At 43.6% G+C, this 25,017-nt stretch overlaps 2 protein-coding genes across 2 annotated transcripts in view; one reads left to right on the top strand and one right to left on the bottom strand.

The window, feature by feature from the left end:
• Positions 1–3,392, bottom strand: part of LOC128591331 (uncharacterized) — a 75,368-nt gene extending 71,976 nt beyond the window's left edge. Inside the window, exons 1-2 of the mRNA XM_053598824.1 lie at positions 3,270–3,392; positions 2,409–2,836 (exon numbers count right to left, since the gene is read on the bottom strand). Coding sequence (XP_053454799.1) covers positions 2,409–2,836; positions 3,270–3,392 — 551 coding nt within the window. The remainder of the gene's footprint in view (positions 1–2,408; positions 2,837–3,269) is intronic.
• A 15,277-nt stretch (positions 3,393–18,669) lies between these two features.
• Positions 18,670–19,840, top strand: LOC128591330 (protein APCDD1-like). Its single transcript, XM_053598823.1, has 2 exons — positions 18,670–18,748; positions 18,969–19,840. The coding sequence occupies exons 1-2, from the start codon at positions 18,670–18,672 to the stop codon at positions 19,838–19,840; spliced, it is 951 nt and encodes a 316-aa protein (XP_053454798.1).
• Positions 19,841–25,017: the final 5,177 nt, after the last annotated feature.

Below are 25,017 nucleotides of genomic sequence, written 5' to 3'. Positions count from 1 at the left end.
CTGTGGCTCAAAGGGGTAGGGCGCCGGTCCCATATGCCAGAGGTGGTGGGTTTAAACCCAGCCCCGGCCAAAAACTAAAAAAAAAAAATAAATACACAAATAAAAATTAAAAAAAAAAAAAGATTTGAAATCTTGCTTTATTGCAGAAATAGCCTTCCTCTAATCTGATGCGACATGACTGGTTTCTGTTTGAAGAACCAAGCAGTAAAAGGTAAACTCATTCATCTGTTTCTTGCTCTAATTATGCCTCTCTGTTCTAACGGAGATGCCAGGTGCTAGTCATTCCCACAAGCTGGTTGATTCCATACATTGCCTGAAAATGAGCCTTCTCATTCTAAAATAACTTAGTTTTGCAAAGCAATTTTATTAAGAATACCAAAGCAAAAATAACACTTTTAGCTTCACTATTTGCTTTAATGTTTGTCCTTCCAATCATGTCTCTTCGCCTCAGGATCTTAAAATTTGGAAGCAGCTCTTCATTCATATCCCTTTTTTATCAAAATAAACCTCTGAAAGTTAAATGGGCATTTTAACAAGCTGACAGGTGAAACAAAATAACACTATGCTCTTTAAGACCTACCTATGGATTAAAGCCTACCTTCCAAAATGTTAATAACTACTCAAATCAAGGTAACATCAAAGCCTAGAAAAAGCCTCTCCCTGCACCACTGCAACTGTTGAGTTCCTTTCTTGGTCTTTCATGCAGATGCTCAGAAACAGGGTGGGGCTCCCTGGTCTTACATGCAATGTGAAGGGAGCTTTAATGCTGTAAAGAAAACTCAATCATTCAGATTCCAGTTTTGCAGTAGACTTCACAAATACCTTTGAAATAATCATAATGTTTAGAATGTCGCTGTTTCTAATCTTAAGATTTAGATTAAAACCTTTGTGTCACATCAAATGTGCTGTGCACAAGCATGGATGACAGGTATTGAAATGAAGGTGACAAGTCAAGGAATCAGGGGGAAAACCCTCCCTAAAGAAGACATGTGAAAAGGAGACTGGCTTGTCTGTTGATGAATGTCTCTGTTGATGCTTTAATTTTTTTTTTTTTTCCACAAGTACAGTGCTTGAGCATCTACAAGTAACATCCAACCCTGCTAAGCCATGCTGGTTCCCTAATGAGTCAGCAGGCCACTGAGCAGTTCAGACCATGCAGCCCAGAGTAAAGGAGCAAGGGCTACCTTTGGACACACCCATTTAATTAATCCTGACTCTGATTTTTAAAAATCATCTTTATGTTACTTGGTGTCTGACCTCAGAACTTGCATCAAAACTACACCCCTCCACCTCCACCAAAGAGGACTGTGGAAGCATTACCCTCAGCTCCTTTACTGAGTACAATCGAATTAGGGCTGATTTCTTCCTCAATGGGCAACTCTTGTTTCATTTTCTCTCCAGTATGCATGTTATCAGTTTGACATTCCCTTCAGTGGCATATGACAAATCAAACTGGCCTTCATTGCATTCATCATTTGATGTTTTCTATTTCTCAGGACTGCTTCCTCCAGTCCCTTTACAATCATGTACACACCAACACACACTCTCACACATACATACTCTTGTTTTGGGAGGGGTTGTTGATCTGTTGGTGGGGGTGAGGAGAGGGTAGTGAGGATGGTAAGAAGTAATTAATGGATACAACTCACCATACAGAAAGAAAGCAACCGAGAGCCATCAAACCAAGGGCACAGTCTCAAAATATGATTTTAAATACCTCGTGCCTACACCTTAAAGCACTCATCCAAAAATGCAGATATTATTAGCTTTGAAAACTTTCAAAAATATGAAGTAAATTATTTTCCGTGTCTTTTTGCATGATTCAGCACTTTTAATGTTTAATTTCTGCCAAGAAGCTAAAAGATAAAAGGAGTATGAAATTTCTGGGTGCCTTAATATCTCACACACTCTTTACTGAAGCACCTGCACTCCTGCTATTACAGGGGTATATCAGAAATCCTGGGGGTCACTGGTTTGCTGCCATAACATTTAATGACCATCATAGAGAGGCTCAATCACTCTCCAGCGTCAAAGTGGCTTTGGGGAGCAAAATGACCCTCTGCAGCAGCTTAGCTCCATCTCGGGATAACTCTCACCCAGGAGCCACAGACACGCACGCACACGCTAAGGCATTTGTCTAACCCCATCAACTGCAGCTCCACGATCCCACCTGATGTGTCTTTTCAACCTTTGCCAAGCATCTCAAGACAAGAATTTTCTGAAGCCCTTTCCCCAAATCAAAGCTGTCGTCCAAGCTTCCAACCTGCCAGAGCAGTAAGAGGAGGTCAAAGAGGCGAGAGACCTCCCAGTGCTCTGCAAACTTGACCTGGGCACCGCACAGATGCGCGTCCGCATCCGAGGACCACGCACTTTCCCTGCAGCATCCCACGCCCGCCGGGCGCACTTACCTGCCGGGAAGGCGAACCCCACGCCGAGGCGGTCCAGACTTCGGTCGCAACCTCCGCAGGCAAAACTCAGTGCTAGGTGCCTGGCGAGCCTTCAGGAGTGGCCGGGACAGCGGGCTGCCCCGGGCAAGGCGATGAGGCTCAGGGAGCCGCCTGGAAGAGCAGGCCTGGGCGGGTCCGCCCCGAGCTCGAGCGAGCAGGCCAGCCGGACCGGAGGGGCCATTTGTAACCAAGCAGCCGCTACCACCGCCCCTTACTCGGCGGGGACGCCGGCCAACCCTCCGCAGCCGAGCCGGGTGGTTCCTGCCCGGGAGGAGCTCCCTGGGGCGCGCTGATTGGAACTCCCGCAGCAGTGGCGGGGAGGGGGAACACGTGACCACCCGGCCCCGCGCCCCAGCGCGCCCCTTTGCAATGGGCACCCCATCTTCCTCCTGGAAAAGCCGGGGACACACGGAAGGCGGGAGAGCACGGGGTGGGGGGGGTGGGGGGTGCAGGAGAGCCTACCAGCCCCTTTAGCTGCAGTGCTGGTGATCCCGGCAGCTGAACTCGGGGAAGGGCTTGCAAGCGGCCAGCCGGCCTTCACTGTCCTCCCGCCTTGCCCTTGGCCGCAGTACCCTCCCCTGAGCTGCAATAACCGCTCCCCCCCCCTCGGACACACACACACACCGCTAGGCACAGGCACACTCAGTGTGGACCACTGCCGCTCCATAGATGCCAGTACCACTTTAGAATGGTGTTTCCTTTACTCCTCTCTGCACGCCAGCACATTGTACTGAGAGGAACTCACGGCGATGCATGGCAGACACCGCCCAGCTCCAAGGCTGGGAGACCACCAGCCCCGGACCACGCCCCAGGATGCCTGACCGCTCCCAGGTCTGAAGCGGAGGGACTTGGGCCTGCTCTCTGCTGCAGAGGCGGCGTCGGAGGAGCTACAAGCTCCGACCCTCCCCAGGAAGCAGGCGGGGTGCAAGGGGACAGGGCGGTCATGGGGTGCTCATCCAGTTCACAGCCTGTGGGAGCACATTGCTAATAAAGGTCAAATTAAAACAACTAAAGCTAGTGGTGCCGGCAGGGATACGCTGCATGGTCATGAGATGCCCAGCTATTAATATTAATCGTCCATAACAAGCATTGCTTTTCTTATGCGGGAGAATAGAGCTGTACGAGAGCCCCCCACCCTACCCCCTGCCCCACTGCATGCTGTTCTAAACCCTAGTGTTCCCCCAGAGCTAGTGGATCCCGCAGCCTCTCATCCCACCTCCCCGTGGCCCTCTCTCCGGACTGCACCAACCTAGATGGCAGGAATTTGGAGAAACTGCGGTGTCATGTCCGGGGCTACACGCCCAGATGCGTCTGCGCCAACTCCAGCAACACGTGGTGACCATGAATCTGGGCGTCTGTTCTCCGCTTGGGTAGTTATGTGGGTATACTTAGGAGATTATTTGTTATAGTCAAGTTGGACCGAGAAGTCTGTTTCCTGTTTCTACACTGGATTCTTTAGGGAGTTTCGTACTGGATTTGAGCAGGGACTCCGCAGTTTGCAGCCAAGGCCACCGCAGCAGCGGTCAACTGAGGCCAGGGCCTGGGTGGTGTGGTAATGGGATGGGGAGGAATAGTGGCCCTTGGTCCTCAGGCGCGCCACCTTTATCCCCCACTCCCAGCAGTCGGGCAACACGCTTTCCAGCGCCTTTTTAAACCCAACTGTGACTCTCAGCGTCTAAACTTGGGGACTTTAACTAACTCATTCCTACCTGGGCTTAGCTGGGTATAGGACAAGCAATCAGAAGATTTACCTGAAAGAAAGTTTATTCATTAAGCATTGGGCACAAAGGACAGATAGGAAACATGTGAGGTAGCTTGAATATACCCATAATCTACCTAAAAGGGTGGGGGGCATCTGATGCAAAAAGAAATTGCCCTATTAAACTAATACCAAGCACATTTTCTATATGGACGCCTGGCTACCCCTGGTGTCCTCCCATCACCCACTCCTTTCTCCAAACCACAAAAGTTGGGGAAATCACATAAAGTGTAAGTCTGTCAAGGTGAGGGAGGGAGGATACTAGGTTTAAAAACAACCTCTTCAATAAGAAAAGTGGGTTAAATGTTCCATTTCTAGGTGTGAATCTTGATGTTACTGCCACGTTAAAATTGAAGGTTGATTTTGACCAGAGAATCCCATAGTACAGGTCGGAATTTTCGCAATTAAAAATTAAAAAAAAATAAAAAAGAATGTCCTTCTCCCTGTCTCCCATCCCCCATTAGCTACTCCCGCAAGGACTAAGAACAGGGAGAGGGGAAGAGCAGTCCCTCTGGGTTTGCCTGGGAGGCGGTGATGCCACTTGTTGCTACACGTCCAGAAGAGGTGATTTCCGAACTGATCTGGTGGGGATTCAGAGACAAAATCCTTTTCTCTTGGATGCAATGTCCCAGAGGCCAAGTCCGGTGGCGAGCGCTCAGTGCCTGGAGAAGTGCCTTATATTTGAACTCTGGATCATCTTAGCTTGAAATGCTTTGTCTTGTAGGTCTGGGGATTTACTCTGTGCGGTTCAACGCGTGGCCCAAGCGCACACACACAGGCAGGGGGTAGTCCCAAGGAGGAGGGTGTGTGACACCGGGGTAGTCCTGCAGGGGGAGGGTGTGGGGCACCGGAGCTTTGGACTGTCATGGTCCCTGCCCTTGGGAAGGAGGGCGAGGGAGACGCCTCGGTGTGGCTGCTGACGTGAGACAGGTGACTTGGAAAGGTCCTGCTCCAGTTGCCTTGGTTGTGGATAGCTGTGGACAAGGGAGCTGGGGGAGGTCCAGGTGCACGCACAGCGCCAGTCTCAGTAAAGGGCAGAGGTGTCAAGGGCAGTGAGACTGGACAAGGGCAGGTGGATTTTCGGATTCCGAAGACATCTGTCTACTGAGTCATTCTCTGTTGACACTCGAGAGGTGAAGAGAGTGACATTAACCAAGTGTCCACGCAGGACTGACCCCGCTCGCCAGGGGAGAGGGATCACGTGGCTTGTCCACATTCAGTTCCCGCAGAGGATGCAAGTAGCACGGTAGTTTCGCCCGCGCCGGGCCCTGCTAGCCTTTGCCTTCAGCGTCCTCCGGTGGCATCCTCCGGGGTTTGCCTAGCAGAAGCCCAGGACTTGAACAACTCACTCCCTGTGGCTTTGGAATGACCATGCCTTAGAGCTGTGAAAAAAATGCCTCCGGGTGCTTTGGGGGCGGACAGGTTAACAAAGTGCGGGATTTGTCTGGGTTTTTACCTAAAATGAAACTGGTGATGCCACTTGTGCTTAAATGACTTTCTGCTAAGACCTGGGAGTGGGGCTGGAATGGGGTAGGAAGGCGTGGGTGGTAGGCTTAGGACAACGTGGGATATGCCCAATTTCAGGAAGCTCCCTCTCCAGGGCTTTCTGGAGCTCTAGGTGGAAGCTCCCAAGCGCAAACACGGCCGCGCTCACGGTCATCTCCCCACATTATGACACTGGCGTTGCCCTCCAAACTGTAGATCCTGGCAGCCAAATCCCTATGCCTGGACTGGAACCAGCAAGAGTCTCTGCCTGCCATGGCCCTTTAACGTGGACCCTTTTCCTTTCATCATTAGGGCAGATTTATGCCGACAGGGTCCGCAGTGCGACTAGCAGGCACCTCACCGCCCCCTCGCGCCCGGTGCCAACTGCGGGGCTGCTGCGACAGCTGGGCCACAGCCTTCTAGTGCCTTCTGCCCCCTCCCTGCGGCCCCACCTCAGTCATTCACCTCCTCCCCGCAGCCCCAAACTCGGCCGCCTTCCCTCCCGCGCGAGCTCAGGGAGCCAATCCTGCCCGGAGCATTGAAAGCTCAGGTCCGCGTGTAGGTGTGAGCTGCGATCTGCGACCCTACTGCTGCCCTCCTCTCGGGATCCACCCACGTGGAACCTGCCGGCCGGCGGGGTCCCAGCACCAGTCTCCCGAGCTCAGCTGCGGGGTGCAGTTCCTCCAAGCCCCGAGGCGCCCCTGGTCAATCTCAGTCTTTCTCGCAGGCGGGGGTTTGGGCAGCTGGGAAGCCCATTTGTCCCCCGCCTGCACCCCTAGCCATCACTGGACAAAGCCGCCTGGCTTCCCGGTCCTTTCCGGAGTGGGAAGGAGTCCGCGGGGTCGCGGAAGACAGGAGCGTGGAAAGGGCCTCTCGCCGCCGGGACACTGTAAGCGTCCATGTCTCTCTCCCTGGCTTTGCCTACTGGGTGCAGGGCTGGAGCTGCAGAGACCGCCTGCACCAAGGTAGGGACCCAACCCACTGTTCTTCCAGAGCTGGCACCCGGCAGCCACAGCGCAGTAGGGAGGAGTCCCCGCGGCGCGGGTTCCTACAAACCCACGTGCCCCTCGTGTGCGCGTACAAACCCACGTGCCCCGTGTGCGCGCCCCCGGCCTGCAGACGCTACTCGGCTGGCGCCGCCAGGATTTCCGGGCGGCCCCACGCCCCCGGGCCGCAGAGATGCTGGCATTGGAAGTCTTCTTGGCGTCTCCGCTGCATTTAAGACCGGGCGCCGCTTCTGCAAGCCGCTCAGCTCCGCACGCCCCTGGGCCGCTGCCCAGAGGCCGCGCCTGCAGCCACAGTCCCGCACTCACCTTTCCTTCTGGACCGTGGGGTTCAGTCGCTGCACCGGGGCTGTTAAGCCATCGCCCGTGTTCTCCTGGAGGGGAAGCGGGAGGGTTCCCGAGGCGCCAAGGCGCCAGCACCTTCCTCAAGCCGTCGCCTGGCTTTCTGCCCGCACCTTCCTCGGCCCCCTCCCTGACAGTGGGGGAGGCATAGCTCTCGCTCTTCCTGCCCCTTGCCCTGGCTGGCTGTCACACCAACGCCCATCTCTACACCACCTAGACTCATACCTGAACACGGAGAAGCCAGGGCCACTCCCTCCCGAACACCTAATTCCAACGCTATGTAGCACACATCACGTCGCCCACAGCCAGGTGAGGGGGTGGCATTTATGGGGTGGGAGGTTTATTTAAATTTAAGAAATAGCCTTCTGCTTCTTGGCCTTAGATGAAGGGCTGGCACTTACAGGCTAGGTGCCTTCTTAAATTTTTAAGAAATAGCCTTCTGCCCCTTGGCATTTGCATTCTTAAGAGTATTGTACTTTATTTTAAAACATATATAGCCCAGAAGCATTCATACATTTTTTAAAAATTAAAGTGTTTTGAGACAATCGTAGATTCACATGCAGAGATTCTGTGAGCCCTTTACCCAGTTTCACCCACTGGTAACAATTCCCAAAGCTACAGTAGAATATGGCAACCAGGCTGCATCCACCTACCTGACCTAGATTTCCCCAGTACTCAATCCACTCTGGCCCTCCCTCTCTTCCCCTTCCTGTCTCTGTGTAATTAGTTCTATACCGTTTTTCACATGTGTAACTTCATGTATCACCAGGACGGTCAAAATACAGAACTGAACTTAGCAGAGCGTCCTTCTTATGGCCTTTTATAACCACACCTACCTGGGGAAGAGCCCCCATCCCTGATACTCACTAAGCTGTTTTTTCCAATTTTGTCATTTTAAGAATATTCTATTGAAATTATACAATAATGCAGTCTTTGGGGATTGTTCTTATTGATTCAGCAAAATTTCCTTGAGATTCATTCAAGTTACTGTGTGTAATGAATAGTTTGTTCTTTTTTATTACTGGGTAGTATTCATGGTATGGAGGTAACACAACAGTAAACTGTTTACCGTTCACTTGTTGAACTGCTTGTTGAAGGATTGTTTCCAGATTTTTGTTATTATAAATAAAGCTGCTATCCACATTCCTGTACAGGTTCTTGTGGGAACATAATTTTTCTCTGGAATAAATGCTCAAGAGGGCAATTGCTAGGGCATATGGTAAATACAGTTAGTATCGTGACAACAGCCATACTGTTTTCCAGAATGCCTATACCATTTTGCATTTCCAACAGCAATGTAATTTTTTCCTCATATTTGGCAGCATTTGGTGTTGTCACAATTTTTTATATTAGCTATTCTACTAGTGTAGTCATATTTAATTGTGGCTTTAATTTGTATTTCCCTGATGGCTAATGATATTGAACATCTTTTTTATATGCTGATTTGCCATCTCTGTACCCTTTTTCTTTTTTCTTTTTGGTGAAATGTTTGTTCCTTTGCCCATGTACTCTTTCGAGGTGTGTTTTGTTTTAACTATTGTGTTTTAAGAGTTCTTCATATATTCTAGAAAATATCCTTTTTTTTTTTTTTTTTTTTTGTAGAGACAGAGTCTCACTTTATGGCCCTTGGTAGAGTACCGTGGCCTCACACAACTCACAGCAACCTCCAACTCCTGGGCTTAAGCGATTCTCTTGCCTCAGCCTCCTGAGCATAGAAAATATCCTTTGTAAGATATATGATTTGCAAATATTTTGTCCCAATCTCTGGATTGTCTTTTCATCTTCTTTGCATGAACTGTTGCAGAACAAACCTTCCTAATTTTGACGAGGCTCACTTTATCATTCTTTCATCTTATGGATCTTGCTTTTGGTGTCAAGTCTCACAATGTTTATTTAGCCCTAAATGTTGAAGATTTTCTCCAATTTTAAAAGTATTTCTTATGGTTCTACGTTTTACATTTAAGTCTGCGATTTAATTTTTCTATAAAATGTAAGTTTAACTTGATGTCAATTTTTTTTTTTTTTTACTGTGGACACCCAGTTTTTATAGCATCATTTGTTGAAAAGGTTATAATTCCTCCACTGAATTGCTTTTGTGCACCTATAAAAAAATCATCTGGCATGTTTGTGTGAGTTTATGTTCTAGTTGATCTTGTATCCTGTGGCCAGGCTGAATTTACCTATCATGTCTAGGAGTTTTCTACGTAAATAATCACATTTTCTGCAAATAGCACAAATTTTATTTCTTCCATCCTCATCTACATACCATCTATTTTTTTTTCATATCATATTTCAATGGCTAGAACTTTCAGTACCATGTTGGTAAGAGTAGTGAGAATAGATTTCCTTGCCATATTTCTGATCTTAGGGGAAAATATTCAGTCTTTTATCTTAAGTGTATTGGCTACAGAGTTTTTGTAGATGCTATTTTTAGAGACAAAGTTTCTCTGGCTCTGTTGCACAGGCTGACGTGCAGTAGTGTCATCAACCTCACTGCAGGCTTGAACTCATGGGCTCAACTGATCCTCCTGCCTCAGCCTCCCAAGTTGCTAGGAGTATAGGCCTTTCCACCATGCCTAGTTAATTAAAAAAAAATTGAGATAAAATATCACTATATTACCCAGGTTGGAGTACAGAGGTGAGATCATAGCTCACTGAAACCTAGACTTCCTGGCCTCAACCAATCATCCTGTCTCAGCCTCCTGAGCTCCTTAAATTACAGGTGAGAGCCACCATAATGGACATAGATGCCTTTTATCCCATTGCAGTAATTCTCTTTTATTCTTAACTTGCTTTGAGTTTTTGTAATGAATGGGTGTTATATTTTATAAAATGCCAATGACATGATCCTATCTATAATACAGTGAAGTGATATCATTGATTGATTTTCAAATGTTGAACCAGCCTTGCCTCCTTAGAATAAATCACACTTGGTCGTGATGTATAATTTTTCTTATACCTACTTACATTCAATTTTGTTGTGGTTTTTGCATTGAAGTTTATAAGAGATATTGGCATGAGCTTTACCTTTTCCTTTTTACTGTGTTTCATTTGGTATCAGGCCCTCATAAAATGAATTAAGGATGTTTCTTCATCTTCTGTTTATGGGAAAACAGATTATATAAAATAGTTGTTAATTCTTCTTTAAATGTTTGATAGAATTATTTAGTGAAATCATTTGACCCTGAACGTATTTTTAATGGGCTTTTAAATTATAAATTTAATTTCTTCAATGGTTGGTAATAGGACTAGTCAGATCATCTCCCATTCTGATTGAGTTCTCATGGTTTATAGTTTTAAAAAATTATTCATTTTTCTAAATTTTTGAATCCCTTCTAAGAAGTAAAACATGAAATTATTTGTAGTAGTTCTTTATTGTTTTCCTTTTAATGACTGCAAGATCTATAATAACATCCCCAGTTTCATTCCTGATATTGATAATTCATGTATTCTCTGTTTTATTTTCATCAGTCTTGTTAAGGGTTATCGATTTCATTGATTTTGTTTACAAGAAAGCTTTTGGTTTAATTGATTTTCCTCTATTGTGTTCCTACTTTCAATTTTCTCATTTTTATCTTTATTTTTTCCTTCCTCTTCTTGCTTTGGGTTTAGTTTGCTGTACTTTTCTAGCTGCTTGAGCTAAGAACATACATTGCTAGTTTGAGACTTTTCTTCTTTTCTAAATGGAAGAACTTAGTGCTATGCATTTCCCTCTTGGCACTGTTTAAACCAGGAGTCCTCAAAATTTTTAAACAGGGGGCCAGTTTACTGTCCCTCAGACTATTGGAAGGCCGGACTATAGTATAAAAAAAAAAAAAGCAACTATGAACAAATTCCTATGCACACTGCACATATCTTATTTTGAAGTAAAAAAACAAAATGGGAACAAATACAATTACACTGCATCATGTGGTCCGTGGGCCACAGTTTGAGAACCCGTGGTTTAAACTATGTCTCACAAATTTTGACATGTATTTTTTATATTTATTCAGTTCTATTATATTTAAAATTTCTCCTGAGACTTCTTCTTTGAACCATGATTTATTTAGAAGTGTGTTATTTAAGTTCCAACTATTTGGAGATTTTGTTATTTAACTTTCTTGATTCTGTTATAATCAGAGAATATACTCTGTATGATTCAAATAGTTTGAGTTTGTAGAAGTTTGTTTTATGAGCCAAGATGTGGTCTGTCTTGTGAATGTCTTACTAGCTTTTGAAACAAAACAAAACAAAACAAAACATATATTCTGCTGTTGTTGGGTGGAGTGTTCCACATATGTTGATTAGATCCTATTGGTTGATGATTGTGCTGAGTTCTTCAATGGCTTTACCAATTTTCTGTCTAGTAGTTCTATTAGTTGATAAAAGGGGAGTGTGGTAATTCCCAAATATTAATATAATTTTGAATTTGTCTATTTACCCTTTTAGCACTTTTTTTTTCCTCATGTATTTGGAAACTTTGTGGTTTAGAGCATACACAATTTAGATTGCTGTGTCTTCTGGGAAGGTCGATCCTTGTATCACTATGTAACATTCATCCTTGTCTCTAGTAATTTCCTTTGCTCTAAAGTCTACTTATCTCAGTATGGCCACTTCTGCTTTTTAAAAGTTAATACTTGAATGGTATATCTTTTTTTATCCCTTTAATTTCAATCTAACTATATTGTAGAATTTGAGTATTAATGAATATGTTAAAGTTTTATTTGTTGGAAATTGATGACATTCTAAAACTCACTTTGTTCAATAAAAAGCTTTTGGTTCTGTGACACTGGATTTGGCAATGATTCTTTGCTTATAATACCAAAAGCATAGGTAATAAAAGAAAAAATAAATTAAACTTCATCAAAATTAAAAAAATTTTGTGCCTTATAGGATACTATCAAAGGAGTGAAAAGAATGGGAGAACACATTGTAAATCATATATGTGATAAGGAATGAATAGCTAGACTATATATAAACAACTCCTACAAATTAATAAGAATAGTGGCAAATTCAAAAAATGGCCACACAGGCTTGGCCCAGGCAGGAAGTTGTCACTGCAGTGAATTTCTGCCGAGCAAGTCATGTTAAATTCGATCGTTTCTTTGCTCAGTTTGTGTTTGGAGGGTCTGTCTAGTTCTGTCAATAGGGTGTGAAGTCCCCAGAAATTATGCTGTTATAGGATATTATATTGTTCAGACTTGTTAGAGTTCATTTTGTAAATCTGGAAACATTTAATTAATTTGGGTGCATAAAGACTTAGGCTTGAGATGTCTTCTGGTATTGTTCCCTTGACAAGAAAATAGAGTACTTTATTTTTATCATTCCTTATCTTTTGTGGTTTGAAGCCCAATGTATCTTGAAATTGTGACCCCTGCTTTCTTTTGATTTCCATCTGCCTGAAATATTGATTTCTAATCCCTCCACCTGAGTCTCGTTTTGTCCTTAGCTGTTAAATATATATCAAGTTACTGTCCAGGCAGGGATATACCCACCACGACCACCACTGTGCACTTTTATGGAGCATAGCATGTGGACCTATCTGTTTGGAGCTATATCTCTGCCTACCCTTAAAGCCCAGTCTGCATCCTAACCCAATTGCAGAACTCCAATAGTATTATATAGCTTAGAAATGCACCCTGTGACCCTTCTCATCAGATAGAATTTCAGTGCCCAGCCAGCAATTCTGTCTGATTTCAGACAGAGTGCAGTTAGTGGGTTTGCTGGACAGTGAAGCCTAGCCAGCAGCCCCACTCAACCTCGGATCAAAGATAATGGCCCAACCACTAGAGAACTTGGGAACAAGGTCTGCCTGCCTGGGATTGTTAGCAGCCAGCCCATCCAAAATCACAGGATAGACAAAATAGTGAAGGTTTACTCAAAGAATACATGTAAAGGCCAAATAGGCTGTCTTGTCAAATATACATACACCAATGTATGGACACAGAGATTACAAAGAATCAAGGAGTTACATCGCCATCAAAAGAAACATTTCCAATAATTTTAATTTCCAATAATAGACCCTGATGAAATAACAATCCGTAAAATGATAGACAAAGAGTTCACAATAATTATCTTAAGGAAGTTCAGCAAACTACAAAATTACATAGTTCAAAAATTAAATAAAATCTGGAAAGCAATGCACAAATAAAATGAAAAGTTGGACCAAAGAACAACAACAATAGCAACAACAACAATAAAACCCCAAATAAACAAATGGAAATCCTAGTGATGAAGAATATAATGACTGATTTGGAAATTTTAATAGAAAGCTTCAACAGCAAACTCAGTCAAATAGAAGAATCAGTGAGCTTGATAGATCATATGAAATTATATAGTAAGAGGAGCTAAATGAAAAAAAGAACATGGAAAGGGATGAAGAAAGCTTATAAAAATTATGGAACATCATCAAGAGAACTAATATTTGAATAATAGAAGTTAAAAATGAGAAGAAAGAGAAAAATGGTCAGAAAACAAATTTAAAGAAACAATGACTACAAACTTCACAAATCTGGGGAAAAATGCCAACATCCAGGTACAGGAAGCACAAAGGTCTCCAATAAAACTAAACTCAAAGAGGAGCTTATGAAACATAATAAATTACCAAAAATCAAAGACAAAGAAAAAATTCTGAGAGCAGCAAAATTTAACAAATTATTTATCATGAACTATTTATCTTTCTATTTAGCAGAAATTATTTATATTATTTAGCAGAAATTATCTAAATTTATATTTTATAAATATATAATATATAATTTTATATTATTAATTTAATTATTTTATTTTATTATTAATTATAAATTTATATTATTTAGCAGAAATTATTATATAAATAATAATAATAATAATTTATAACAAATTATTTATCATGAAATTATTTATCTTTCTTTTTTTTTTTTTTTTTGTAGAGACCGAGTCTCACTGTACCGCCCTCGGGCAGAGTGCCGTGGCGTCACACGGCTCACAGCAACCGCTAACTCTTGGGCTTCCGCGATTCTCTTGCCTCAGCCTCCTGAGCAGCTGGGACTACAGGCGCCCGCCACAACGCCCGGCTATTTTTTGGTTGCAGTTTGGCCGGGGCTGGGTTTGAACCCGCCACCCTCGGCATATGGGGCCGGCGCCCTACTCACTGAGCCACAGGCGCCGCCCAAAATTATTTATCTTTCTATTTAGAAGAAATCCTGTAAGACAGAAAAGAATAGGGTGATATATTCAAAATGCTGAAGGGAAAAACTGCCATCAAAGAATACTATACTCAGGAAATCTATCCTTTAGAAATGAGGAAAAAGGAAAAGCTTTCCTAGACAAACAAAAGCTAAAGGAATTTATCATCACTAGACCTGCATTACAGAATTTACTAAAGGGAAAGTTTTTTTTTTTTTTTTTTAAGCTAATAGGAAAAGTTGCTAATTAGTAACATAAAACTTATCAAATCACAAAACTCAAAGTTATAAGTAATATATAGTCATGTTTAGAATACTATATTACTGCAATGGTATAAAACAATTTTATCTTTAGTATGAGCATTAAAAGACAAAACTATTTGAAACAACTATAGCAAAAATAAATCATTAAGGGACACAAACTGCAAAATGATGTAAATATTGACATCAAAAGCATAAAATGCTCATAAAACATCAACTAAAAAAATAAGATGGGGGAGTAAAAATGTAGAATTGTTGTATGGAATCAAAGTTAAATTGTTATCAAAGTTAACTGTTGAAAAGTAGCCTATTGAAAGATTTTTTTGTTTGTTTGTTTTTTGGGTGTTTTTTTGAGACAGAGTCTCACTGTGTCACCCTTGGTAGAGTGCCATAGCATCACAGCTCGCAGCAACCTACAACTCTTGGGCTTAAGTGATTCTCTTTCCTTAGCCTCCCAAATAGCTGGGACTACAGATGCCCGCCACAATGCCCAGCTATATGTTGTTGTTATTTTTGTTGTAATTGTCATTGTTGTTTAGCAGACCCTGAGCATGTTTGAACTGGCCAGCCACAGTGTATGTGGCCAGCACCCTAACCACTGAGCTACAGATGCCAAGCCTTAAAAGATGTTTTTTGAGAGCCTCATGGTAACCACAAAGGAAAAATCTGTAGTAGATGAACAAATCAAAAAATAGAAAGGATTCAAAGCATAGCACCACAGAAAACCAACAGACCACAAAGGAAGATATCCAGAAAGGGAGAAAGAAAAAAAAATCTATGAAAGAAAGAGAAAGAAAGAAAAAAGAAAGAAATTTGCAAAATGGCAGTAAAGTCCTTACCTATATATAATTACTTTATTTTTCCCACTAATTACTTTCAATGTAAACAGATTAAATTCTCCATAAAAAGACATAATGTTGCTGAATTGATAAACAAATAAGACCCAACTATATACAGCCTAGAAAGACTTGCCACACTTTTAAGGATATACATAGACTGAAAATGAAGGGATGAAAAAGATAGTCCATGCAAATGGAAACAAAAGGCAGCTGAGGTAGCTGTATTTATATTAGGCAAAACTGTAAAAAGAGACAAGGAGGACATTATATAATGATAAAGAGGTAATTCATGAAGGGGTACAACAGTTGTAAATATATATGTACCAAACATCAGAGCACCTAAATACACAAAGCAAATATTAAAGGATCTAAAAGGAGAGATAGACTGAAATACGATAAGAGTAGGGGACTTAAATATGACATGTTCAACCATGGACATATCATCCAGACAGAGAATTAAAAAGGAAACACTAGACTTGTAATACACTTAAAACCAAATGGACCTAATAAGCACATACAGAACATTCATCCAATGGCAACAGATATACATTCTTCTAAGCTGCATACCAAATATTCTCCAGAATAGATCAGCTATTAGGACACAGAATAAATCTGAGCAAATTTAAGAGGATTGAAAACATATGAATTAGTTTCTGATCACAATGACATGAAATTAGAAGTCAGTAATAAGAGAAATCTTGGAAAATTCACAAACATGTGGAAGTTAAACAACAACTTATGAACAACTAATGAGTCATAGATGAAATAAAAAAGAGAACCAAAAATATCTTGAGGCAAACAAAAATAGAAATACAACATACCAAAACTTATGTGATGCAACAAATTAGTTTTAAGAGGGAAATTGATAGCAATAAATCAGAAAAGAAGAAAGTTCTCAAACAACCTAATGTTACACCTCAAGGAACTAGAAAAAGAACAAGCTATGCCAAAACTAACGGAAAGAAAGAGATAACAAAGATCACAAAGAAATAAATAAAATGAAGACCAGAAAACAATAGAAAAAAAATCATAAAAACTAAATAAGAGTTTTTTTCCTGAAAAGATTAAAAAATAACAACAACAACAACAAACTCTTAGTTAAATCCACTAAGAAAAACAGAGAAGAAACTCAAAATCAGACAGGAAAGGGGAGACATAACAAATGATATTGCAGAAAAACAAAGGAATGTAAAAGATCACTGTGAACAATTATATTATAATAAATTGAGTAACATAGAAGAAATGTATAAATTACTAGACACATAAAACCTGTACAGATTTAATTATGAAAAAATTAAAAAATATCACAGACCAGTAATGATAAGGAGATTGAATCATTTGAAAGACATTGTCCATCAAAAAAATGCCCATGACCTGGGCCTTCACAGGTGAAGTCCACAAAACATTTAAAGAATTAATTTCAATCCTTCTCAAACTCTTACAAAAAATTGAAGAAGGAATGCTTCCAAACCCAATTTACAAGACCACTATCACCCTGTTAACAAAGCAAGGATGTTACAAGAAAAGAAAAATATAGGCTAATATCCCTGATGTGCATAGATACATCCTAAATACACATACTAGCAAGCCAAATTCAACAGCACACTGATAGGATCATTCACTGTGATCATGCTGGCTGTATCCCTGGGATGCAAAGATGACTTGATATATGCAAATCAATAAATGTGATACATCACATTAAGAGAATGAAGGACAATAACCATGTGATTATCTTATTAGATGCAGAGAAGACACTTGACAACATTCAACATGATTTCGGAATAAAGACCCACAACAAAGTAGTTACAGAATGAATGTGCCTCAACATAATAAAAGTCATATATGACAAGCCCATAGCTAACATTATACTCATGAATGAAAAGTCGAAAGCTTTTCTTCTAAGATCAAGAACAAGACCAGGAGTCCCATTGTGTTAGTCCATTTTGTATTGTTATAACAGAATACCTGAGGCTGGGTAGTTCATAAAGAAAAGGGGTTTATTTAGCTCATTGTTATGCAGGCCGGGAAGTACAGGAAGCATGGTGCCAGCATCTTCTTGGCTTCTGATGAGGGCCTCATGCTGCTACCTGTCAAGGCTAAAAGTGGAAGGCAAGTATGCACATACAAAGGCATGGGAGGAAGCAGGAGAGAGAAACAGAGGAAGCCAAACCCTTTTACTAACTTTCTTTGGCAGGGAACTAGTCTATTCCTGAAAGAGCGAGAACTTATTCTTCGTTAAGAGAGGATATTAATATATTCACAAGAGATTCACCCCCTATGATCCAAACATTTCCCATTAGACCCGACCTCCCGACACTGCTACATTGGGGATTAAATATTAACATGAATTTTGGTAGAGGCAAACCACATCCAAACTATAGCACTTAGTCTTGGCACTTCTACTCAGCATAATACTGGAAGTCCTTGCCAGAGCAATTAAGCAAGAGAAAGAAATTAAAGGCATACAAATAGGAAAGGAAGATTTCAAATTGTCTCTGTTTGCTGATAACATGATCTTATATATCAAAAACTCTAAAAGCACTACCAAAAACCTTTAAGATCTAATAAGTGAGTATAGTAAACTTACAGGATACAAAATCAGCACATGAAAATCAGTAGCATTTCTGTACACTAATAATGAGTTATCTGACAAAGAAATTAAGAAAGCAATCCATTTAAAATAGCTACAAAAAACACTTAGGAATAAATCTAACCGAAGGGGTGAAAGATCTGTACACTGAAAAATGATTAAACTTTAATGAATGAAATTGAAGAAGACACACAAAAATGGAAATACATGGTATCCCAAAGGTCACCATGTGTATATACACAGGGAAAATGGGAAATTGTAGATAAACATACCTTTCTTTACAAGATGCTCATTACAAAATTTGACAAAATATTTATAAAATATTTCTCTGATTAATATGTACATATACAATATTAAAATATAATATAAAATATGAGTTTGTTCATTTTTCCTATGTATGGAAACCTTTGGGACACCCTGTATATTCCATGGATTGGAAGAACTAATATTGTTAAATACCTATATTAGCCAAAGCAATCTATAAATTCAATACAACCCCTATCAAAATTCCAATGTTATTTTTCACAGAAATTCAAAAAATAATCCTAAAACTTATATGGGACCACAAACCCTAAATATCCAAGACCATCTTGAGCAAAAAGAGCAAAGCTGGAGGCATCACAGTATTTTCTTACAAACTATATTACAGAGCTATAGTAAGTAAAATAGAATGGTATTGACTAAAATAGACACATCGGCGGCAGCCAGGGGGCGGTGGCGCGGCGTCGCCTCCCGGCCGACCCCTCCCCGGCTCCTACGCGGTCACCGCCTGGCCGCCCCGCCGGCGGCGCTCTGGAAATATGAAGAGACGCTGCAGCTGCGGCGGCGGTGGCGGCCACTGCAGCTCCGAGCGGCGCGCGCGGCGGCCAGAGCGGGACGCGGGGCGGGACGCGGCGAGGCGGGGACGCGGACGGGGACCGGGCGCCCACAGCTGCCCGACGACGCCCAGGGAGCGCGCGCCCGGCAGCCCCGCGCCGCGCCCGCCCGGCATGGGGCGCGCTGCGGCCGCCTGAAGCTGGGCCTGGCCCGGCCGCACGCGGGCTGTGGCCGAGCGCTCACCGGGGCCTGGACGGGGGGGGGGGGGGGAGGGCAGGGCGCCGTCGCAGCGCCGCCGAGCTTCCCGGGAGCGATCGGAGGCCGGCGAGCGAAGGGCTCCGAGGAGCACTGGAGATGTCCTGTCCGCGCCTCTTCCTGCTCAGATACCTGTTCCTGGCCCTCCTGCTTCATGGGCTGGGAGAGGGTTCTGCCCTCCTTCATCCAGACAGCCGATCACATCCTAGGTCCTTAGAGAAAAGTGCCTGGAGGGCTTTCAAGGAGTCGCAGTGCTATCACATGCTCAAACATCTCCACAATGGTGCACGGATCACTGTGCAGATGCCGCCTACAATCGAGGGCCACTTGGTCTCCACTGTCTGTGAAGTAAGGTCAGGCCCTGAGTTCATCACAAGATCTTACAGATTCTACCACAATAACACATTCAAGGCCTACCAGTTTTACTATGGCAGCAACCGGTGCACAGACCCCACCTACACGCTCATCATCCGGGGCAAGATCCGCCTCCGCCAGGCCTCCTGGATCATCCGAGGGGACACTGAAGCTGACTACCAGCTGCACAATGTCCAGGTCATCAGCCACAAGGAGGCAGCAGCCGAGAAGCTCAGCCATCTGGTGAACCGCACCTGCCCGGGCTTCCTGGGAACCAGGGGCCCCTGGGTGCAGGACGTGGCCTATGACCTGTGGCTGGAGGAGAACGGCTGTGAGTGCACCACAGCCGTGAGCTTTGCCATGCATGAGCTGCAGCTCATCTGGGTGGAGAAGCAGCACCCACAGCACAGCCCAGACCACCTGGTGGAGGAGCTCTTCCTCGGCGACATCCACACCGATGCCTCCCAGAGGACGTTCTACCGGCCGTCCAGCTACCAGCCCCCGCTGCAGAATGCCAAGGCAGGACGCAGAAGAGTGTCTGGCTGAGATTTGCTTCCCTGAGCTTCGGCAGCCAACTCCACATGCGGGAACCAGCAGTGAACCTTTCTCGAGGCACAGGCCCCTTCCTGGGTGTCTGTAACTGGCTGTGGGTTGCTATGCGGTGTCTCCCCGAGGCTCTCAGAGTCCCCCCGAGTGCCCTGTGCTCTGCTCACCTCCTGGCAGGGTGGCTGACTGCACCGAACCCACATTCTGCAGCTCGGCACCGTGCTACTTGCTGGGAGCTGGTGTTGCAGTCCATGCAGGGTGGTGTCACGAAGCACCATAGACGTTGGGACTCAGAAACAACAGGTGCTTATTTCTTATGCTCACAGAGGCCGGAAGCCCAGCTCATGGCACCAGTGTGGTGCATTGCTCAGGGCCTCTTCTAGACCGTAGACTCTGATTCCATTGTGTCCCCTTGTGGTGGGGAGGGAGCCACGGAGCACTCAGATCTCTTTGTTAAGGGCACTAATCCCACTTGTGAGGGCTCCACCTTCATGCCTAGTCACCTCCCAAAGGCCCAGCCTCCTAATTCCCTGCCATAAGGGTTTAGGACTTCACAAACATTCAGTCCATTCCCACAGGACAGACAGCCAGCCAGACAGCCAGCATGGGCAGCCTGTACCTAAAGCTACAGTTAAAGGGACATAGTGTGGGTGGCCACAGCAGTTCCCCCTCACGCTTTCTGAAAGTGGAGTCACCCAAGTTCCCTTGAAGGGACCAAAATGAGCCGAGTCCATAAGCTCCTAGAATCCAAGAGCAGAGAAGCACTGTGCCGTCCCTCCCCAGTATGTGAACACTGGTCACGTGTGACGGATGCTGGCTCCTCTGGTGTGCAGTGACAGCTTTCTGTAGTCTGCATGTCCATGAGGACCTCGTCACATTGGCCGCATGCTCAGCTCTCCCTGGACTCTGTGGTCTTGGCGTCAGAGAACCTGCCAGCCGTGGGTAGGCCCTGAGAAGGCTGTGCCTACAGGATTATCCACAGCAGAGACGCGATCAAACACGTGGAAAACTGTACTTTCCAAGAAAGCTTTTGACCAGGGCCATTAGCCACAGTAAGTCTCTTTCCAGAAACCTTCATGGTGTTTTGTTTCCATCATCTATTCCCAGTTCTCCTCCTCCTTGAACAAAACCTGTTAGCCCTAGAAATGCTGCTTCTGAAGATGTGTGTTGTATCCAGCCTGCTGTGAATGAGGATCCCGTCAAGTCCTTTCTTCCATTCTGGGAAGACGGCGAAAACAAGTGGATACTGTCAGCAAATGTTGTTGATGAACCAGCTCTCCAGAAATAAATATTGGCAGGGAACAGGAGAAAGCCTGGAGAATCCCCATCAGTCTCGCGAGGGAGAAGACCTTTTCCTGGGGTGGAGTCCTTGATAGGGGACTGTTTGTTCTTTACAGGACCCCCGCCCTCCACCCCCCAAGGGGCAGCCCAGGGCAGGAAGTAGCACTCAGTAGTCCGGAGGCCAAATCGGGGTCCTGATTCTACCTTTGTTTGTAAGTTCTCTTAGCTGAGTGATTTCCTCTCCTCACATCTTGGTTGCATCTGTAAAATGTCCCCGTGGTGTCTTGGGGGACAAAGTAAAGCTTCAGGAGACAATGGACTACAGCCCCAGACTCCAGCGTCCTGCAAGTGCAGCCGCAGTTATTGACCTTGCTACCAGAGAGATGGGCAGGAATCAGAGGGCAGAGCAGGCAAAACCCCACTTCTTGCCCAAAACACTGCTCACTTATACTATGTAAGGGGTTTTGTTTGTTTATAGGATAAGTTTGATTGTTTTTTTCTTTTCTGAGTCTAATTGTACAGGGATCTTTATTCGCCCCCTACTTCTGAATTAAAGCTTTTTATAGTGAGTATAAAGAATAGCAACAAGGAAACATTCTCTGGTCCCTCTGCTTTAACCTTCAAGCTATTTGTGTACAGAAACTTTTGACTTTAAATAGCCCTTTCTGAGATTCAGGGAAAGGGTGCCAAGTTGGTGAGCCAGGGGGAGGACGAGTCTCAAGAGAGAATCATGTATCAGAGCACAGATCTGAAGAGAGAGCGATTTTATAAAGCAAGTGATACGGTGGAGTCCAAATCACTCTGTCTTTTAATAAGACTATCTATCTTATTCTATGTTCTTCCCACTTATTCATCTTGGAAGGATACTAGTTAAGAAGAGCATCTTAGAAAAGAGAAGGCATTTTAAAAATACAACATAGAGCCTTTAATTTCTACTTCCCTCTTTGTACTTATAATTTTGATTCAAGCCAAAGAGTTTGAGAATTAGGAGCACAAATGATTTTTTTAAAAAACCTGTCTACAAAATAGGTGTCTCCTCATACAACCCTGGCTAAACCTGGTAGCTTGTTGACAGTATCCACAAAGGCCAAAATACTACCTCCCCCCCCCCACCCCGCATGCCGGGCCCGCCACCTCCGGCACATGGGACCGGCGCCCTACTCCCTGAGCCACAGGCACCGCCCCTGTTTTTAGCTTTAATGACAGCTGAAGAGTTGTTTCAAAAAGTAACTAGTCAACAACAGAAGCAAAATGATTTGAAAGCTCCCAGGCGAAGGGCTTGGATTTTCAAATGATCAGCAGGAACATGAAAAGTTGTTCAGCATCATTAATCATTGGAAAATCAAAACCACAGTGGGATGCCAAGTTACCTGTTAGGATGGCTATTACAAAAAAGAAAAGAAAACAATAAAAACCAGAAAACAAACCAGGTGTTGGTGAGGATGTGGAAAAATCGGAATCCCTGTGCACTGCTGGTAGGAATGTAAAATTCTGCAGCCACTGCAGACACTGGTGGTCCCTCAAAATATTAAACATAAGATTCTTATATGACACAGCTGTTCCATTTCTGGATATATACCCAAAAGAATTAAAAGCAGGGACTGGAACAGATAGGCGTATACCCCTGGTGATAGCAGCATTATCCACAGTAGTGGAAAGATGGAAGCAACGTAAGTGTCTATTGAGAAAACCTGTAAACAGAATGTGATGTGTGCGCACAACACAATATTGTTCAGCCTTTGAAAGGATGGAAATGCTGACATGCGTGACGCTTGAGGAGCTTATGCTGAGTGAAATAAGGGCTAACGGTACACGACGCCTGCTCTTCCACTCCTCAGAGGTCATCCAGGAAGACAGTAGGATGGCGCCTGCCGGGGGCTGGGCCTGGGGGCTGTACAGAGTTACAGTGGAGGAATATGAAGGGGTCCTGGGGCAGCGGGTGGTGGTGGTGATGGTTCCACAGCAGTGGGAAGCCACTTAAAACTGGTTGAGATGGCAAACTCCGTGTTCTGTATTTCTTACCACAATAAAACAAAAGTAACTAGTAAAAAAAAAAAATAATAAATAAATAAAATACACACATCAACCAATGGAGTCCAGAAATGAACTCATATGTTTATTATCAAGTGATTTTTTTCAGTGAAGGTGCCAAGAACACACAATGGGAAGTAGACAGTCTCTCTTTGACAGACGGTGTTGAGAAAACTGGATATCCACACACACACAAGAATGACGTTAGACCCTTATCTCAGACTATATACAAAAATCAACATAAAATTGGTTAAAGACTTAAACATAAGACCTGAAACTGTAAACTAGAAGAAAATACAGAAGGAAAACTATTCAACATTTGTCTAGGCAATGACTTTTTAGATTTGAGCCCCAAAGCATAGGTGACAAAAGTAACAATAGGTAAATGAATGGCCTCTGCACAGCAAAAGAAACAATCAACAGTATGAAGAGACAACCTACAGACTGAGAGAAAATATTTTCAGGCCATAAATCTGATAATAGGTTAATATCCAGAATACATAAGGATCTCAAACAACTCAATTCACAAGAAAACAAACACTCAATTAAAAAGTGAGCACAGGACCTGAATAGACATTTCTCAATAGAAGGCATACAAAGGGCCATCCGATATAGGAAAAAATGCTCAACATCACCAATTATTAGGGAAACGCAAATTAAAGCATCAGTGAGATATCATCTCCCACCTGTCAGAATGACTGTTAGCTGAGAGACAGAAGTGTTGGCAAGAATGTAGACACTATTATGAATTGGGCTGCAATAAACATTCTGGTACAAATATCTTTGTTATGTTGTGATTTTTGGTCTTCTGGGTATATGCCCAGCAGAGGAATTACAGGATTGAATGGCAGATCTATTTTTAGATCTCTGAGTGTTCTCCATATATCTTTCCAAAAGGAATGTATTAATTTGCATTCCCACCAGCAGTGCAGAAGTGTTCCCTTTTCTCCGCATCCACGCCAACATCTCTGGTCTTGAGATTTTGTGATATAGGCTAGTCTCATTGGAGTTAGATGATATCTCAAAGTAGTTTTGATTTGCATTTCTCTGATGATTAAAGATGATGAGCACTTTTTCATATGTCTGAAGGCCATGCGCCTGTCTTCTTCAGAGAAGTTTCTCTTCAAATCCCTTGCCCAGCCTGCGATGGGATCCCTTGTTTTTTTCTTGCTGATGCGTTTGAGTTCTCTGTGGATTCTGGTTATTAAACCTTTGTCAGAGATATACCCTGCAAATATCTTCTCCCATTCTGAGGGCTGTCTGCTTGCTCTGCTTACTGTGTTCTTAGCTGTGCAGAAGCTTTTTAGTTTGATCAAGTCCCAGTAGTGTATTTTTGAAGCTGCTTCAATTGCCCAGGGGGTTCTCCTCATGAAATACTCACCCAGACCAATTTCTTCAAGGGTTTTCCCTGCATTCTCCTCTAGTATTTTTATGGTTGGAAAAAGCCCAAATGCCCATCGATCCACGAATGGATTAATAAATTGTGGTATATGTATACCATGGAATACTATGCAGCCTTAAAGAAAGATGGAGACTTTACCTCTTTCATGTTTACATGGATGGAGCTGGAACATATTCTTCTTAGTAAAGAATCCCAAGAATGGAAGAAAAAGTACCCAATGTACACAGCCCTACTATGAAACTAATTTGGGACTCTCACATGAAAGCTATAACCCAGCTACAACTTAACAATAGGGGGAAGTGGGAAAGGGGGGGGTGGGTAGAGGGAGGGGGATCGGTGGGATCACACCTTTGGTGCATATTACAGGGGTATTTGCGAAACTTGGTAAATGTAGAATGTAAATGTTTTGGCACAGTAACTGAGATAACGCCGGAAAGGCTATGTTAACCACTGTGATAAAAAT

Source organism: Nycticebus coucang, chromosome 8 (assembly GCF_027406575.1).
Source record: "Nycticebus coucang isolate mNycCou1 chromosome 8, mNycCou1.pri, whole genome shotgun sequence".
Taxonomy (NCBI): domain Eukaryota; kingdom Metazoa; phylum Chordata; class Mammalia; order Primates; family Lorisidae; genus Nycticebus; species Nycticebus coucang.
The sequence above is the reverse complement of the archived record's forward strand: the minus strand, read 5'-3'. Positions and strand labels throughout refer to the sequence as shown.

Excerpts from the sequence above, each read along its gene's own strand:
- LOC128591330 (XM_053598823.1), top strand. The coding sequence starts at position 18,670 with ATGAAGAGACGCTGCAGCTGCGGCGGCGGTGGCGGCCACTGCAGCTCC. Across the intron at positions 18,749-18,968 it reads GCGGCGGCCAGAGCGGGACG|GTCGCAGCGCCGCCGAGCTT; the intron begins CGGGGCGGGACG and ends GGGCAGGGCGCC.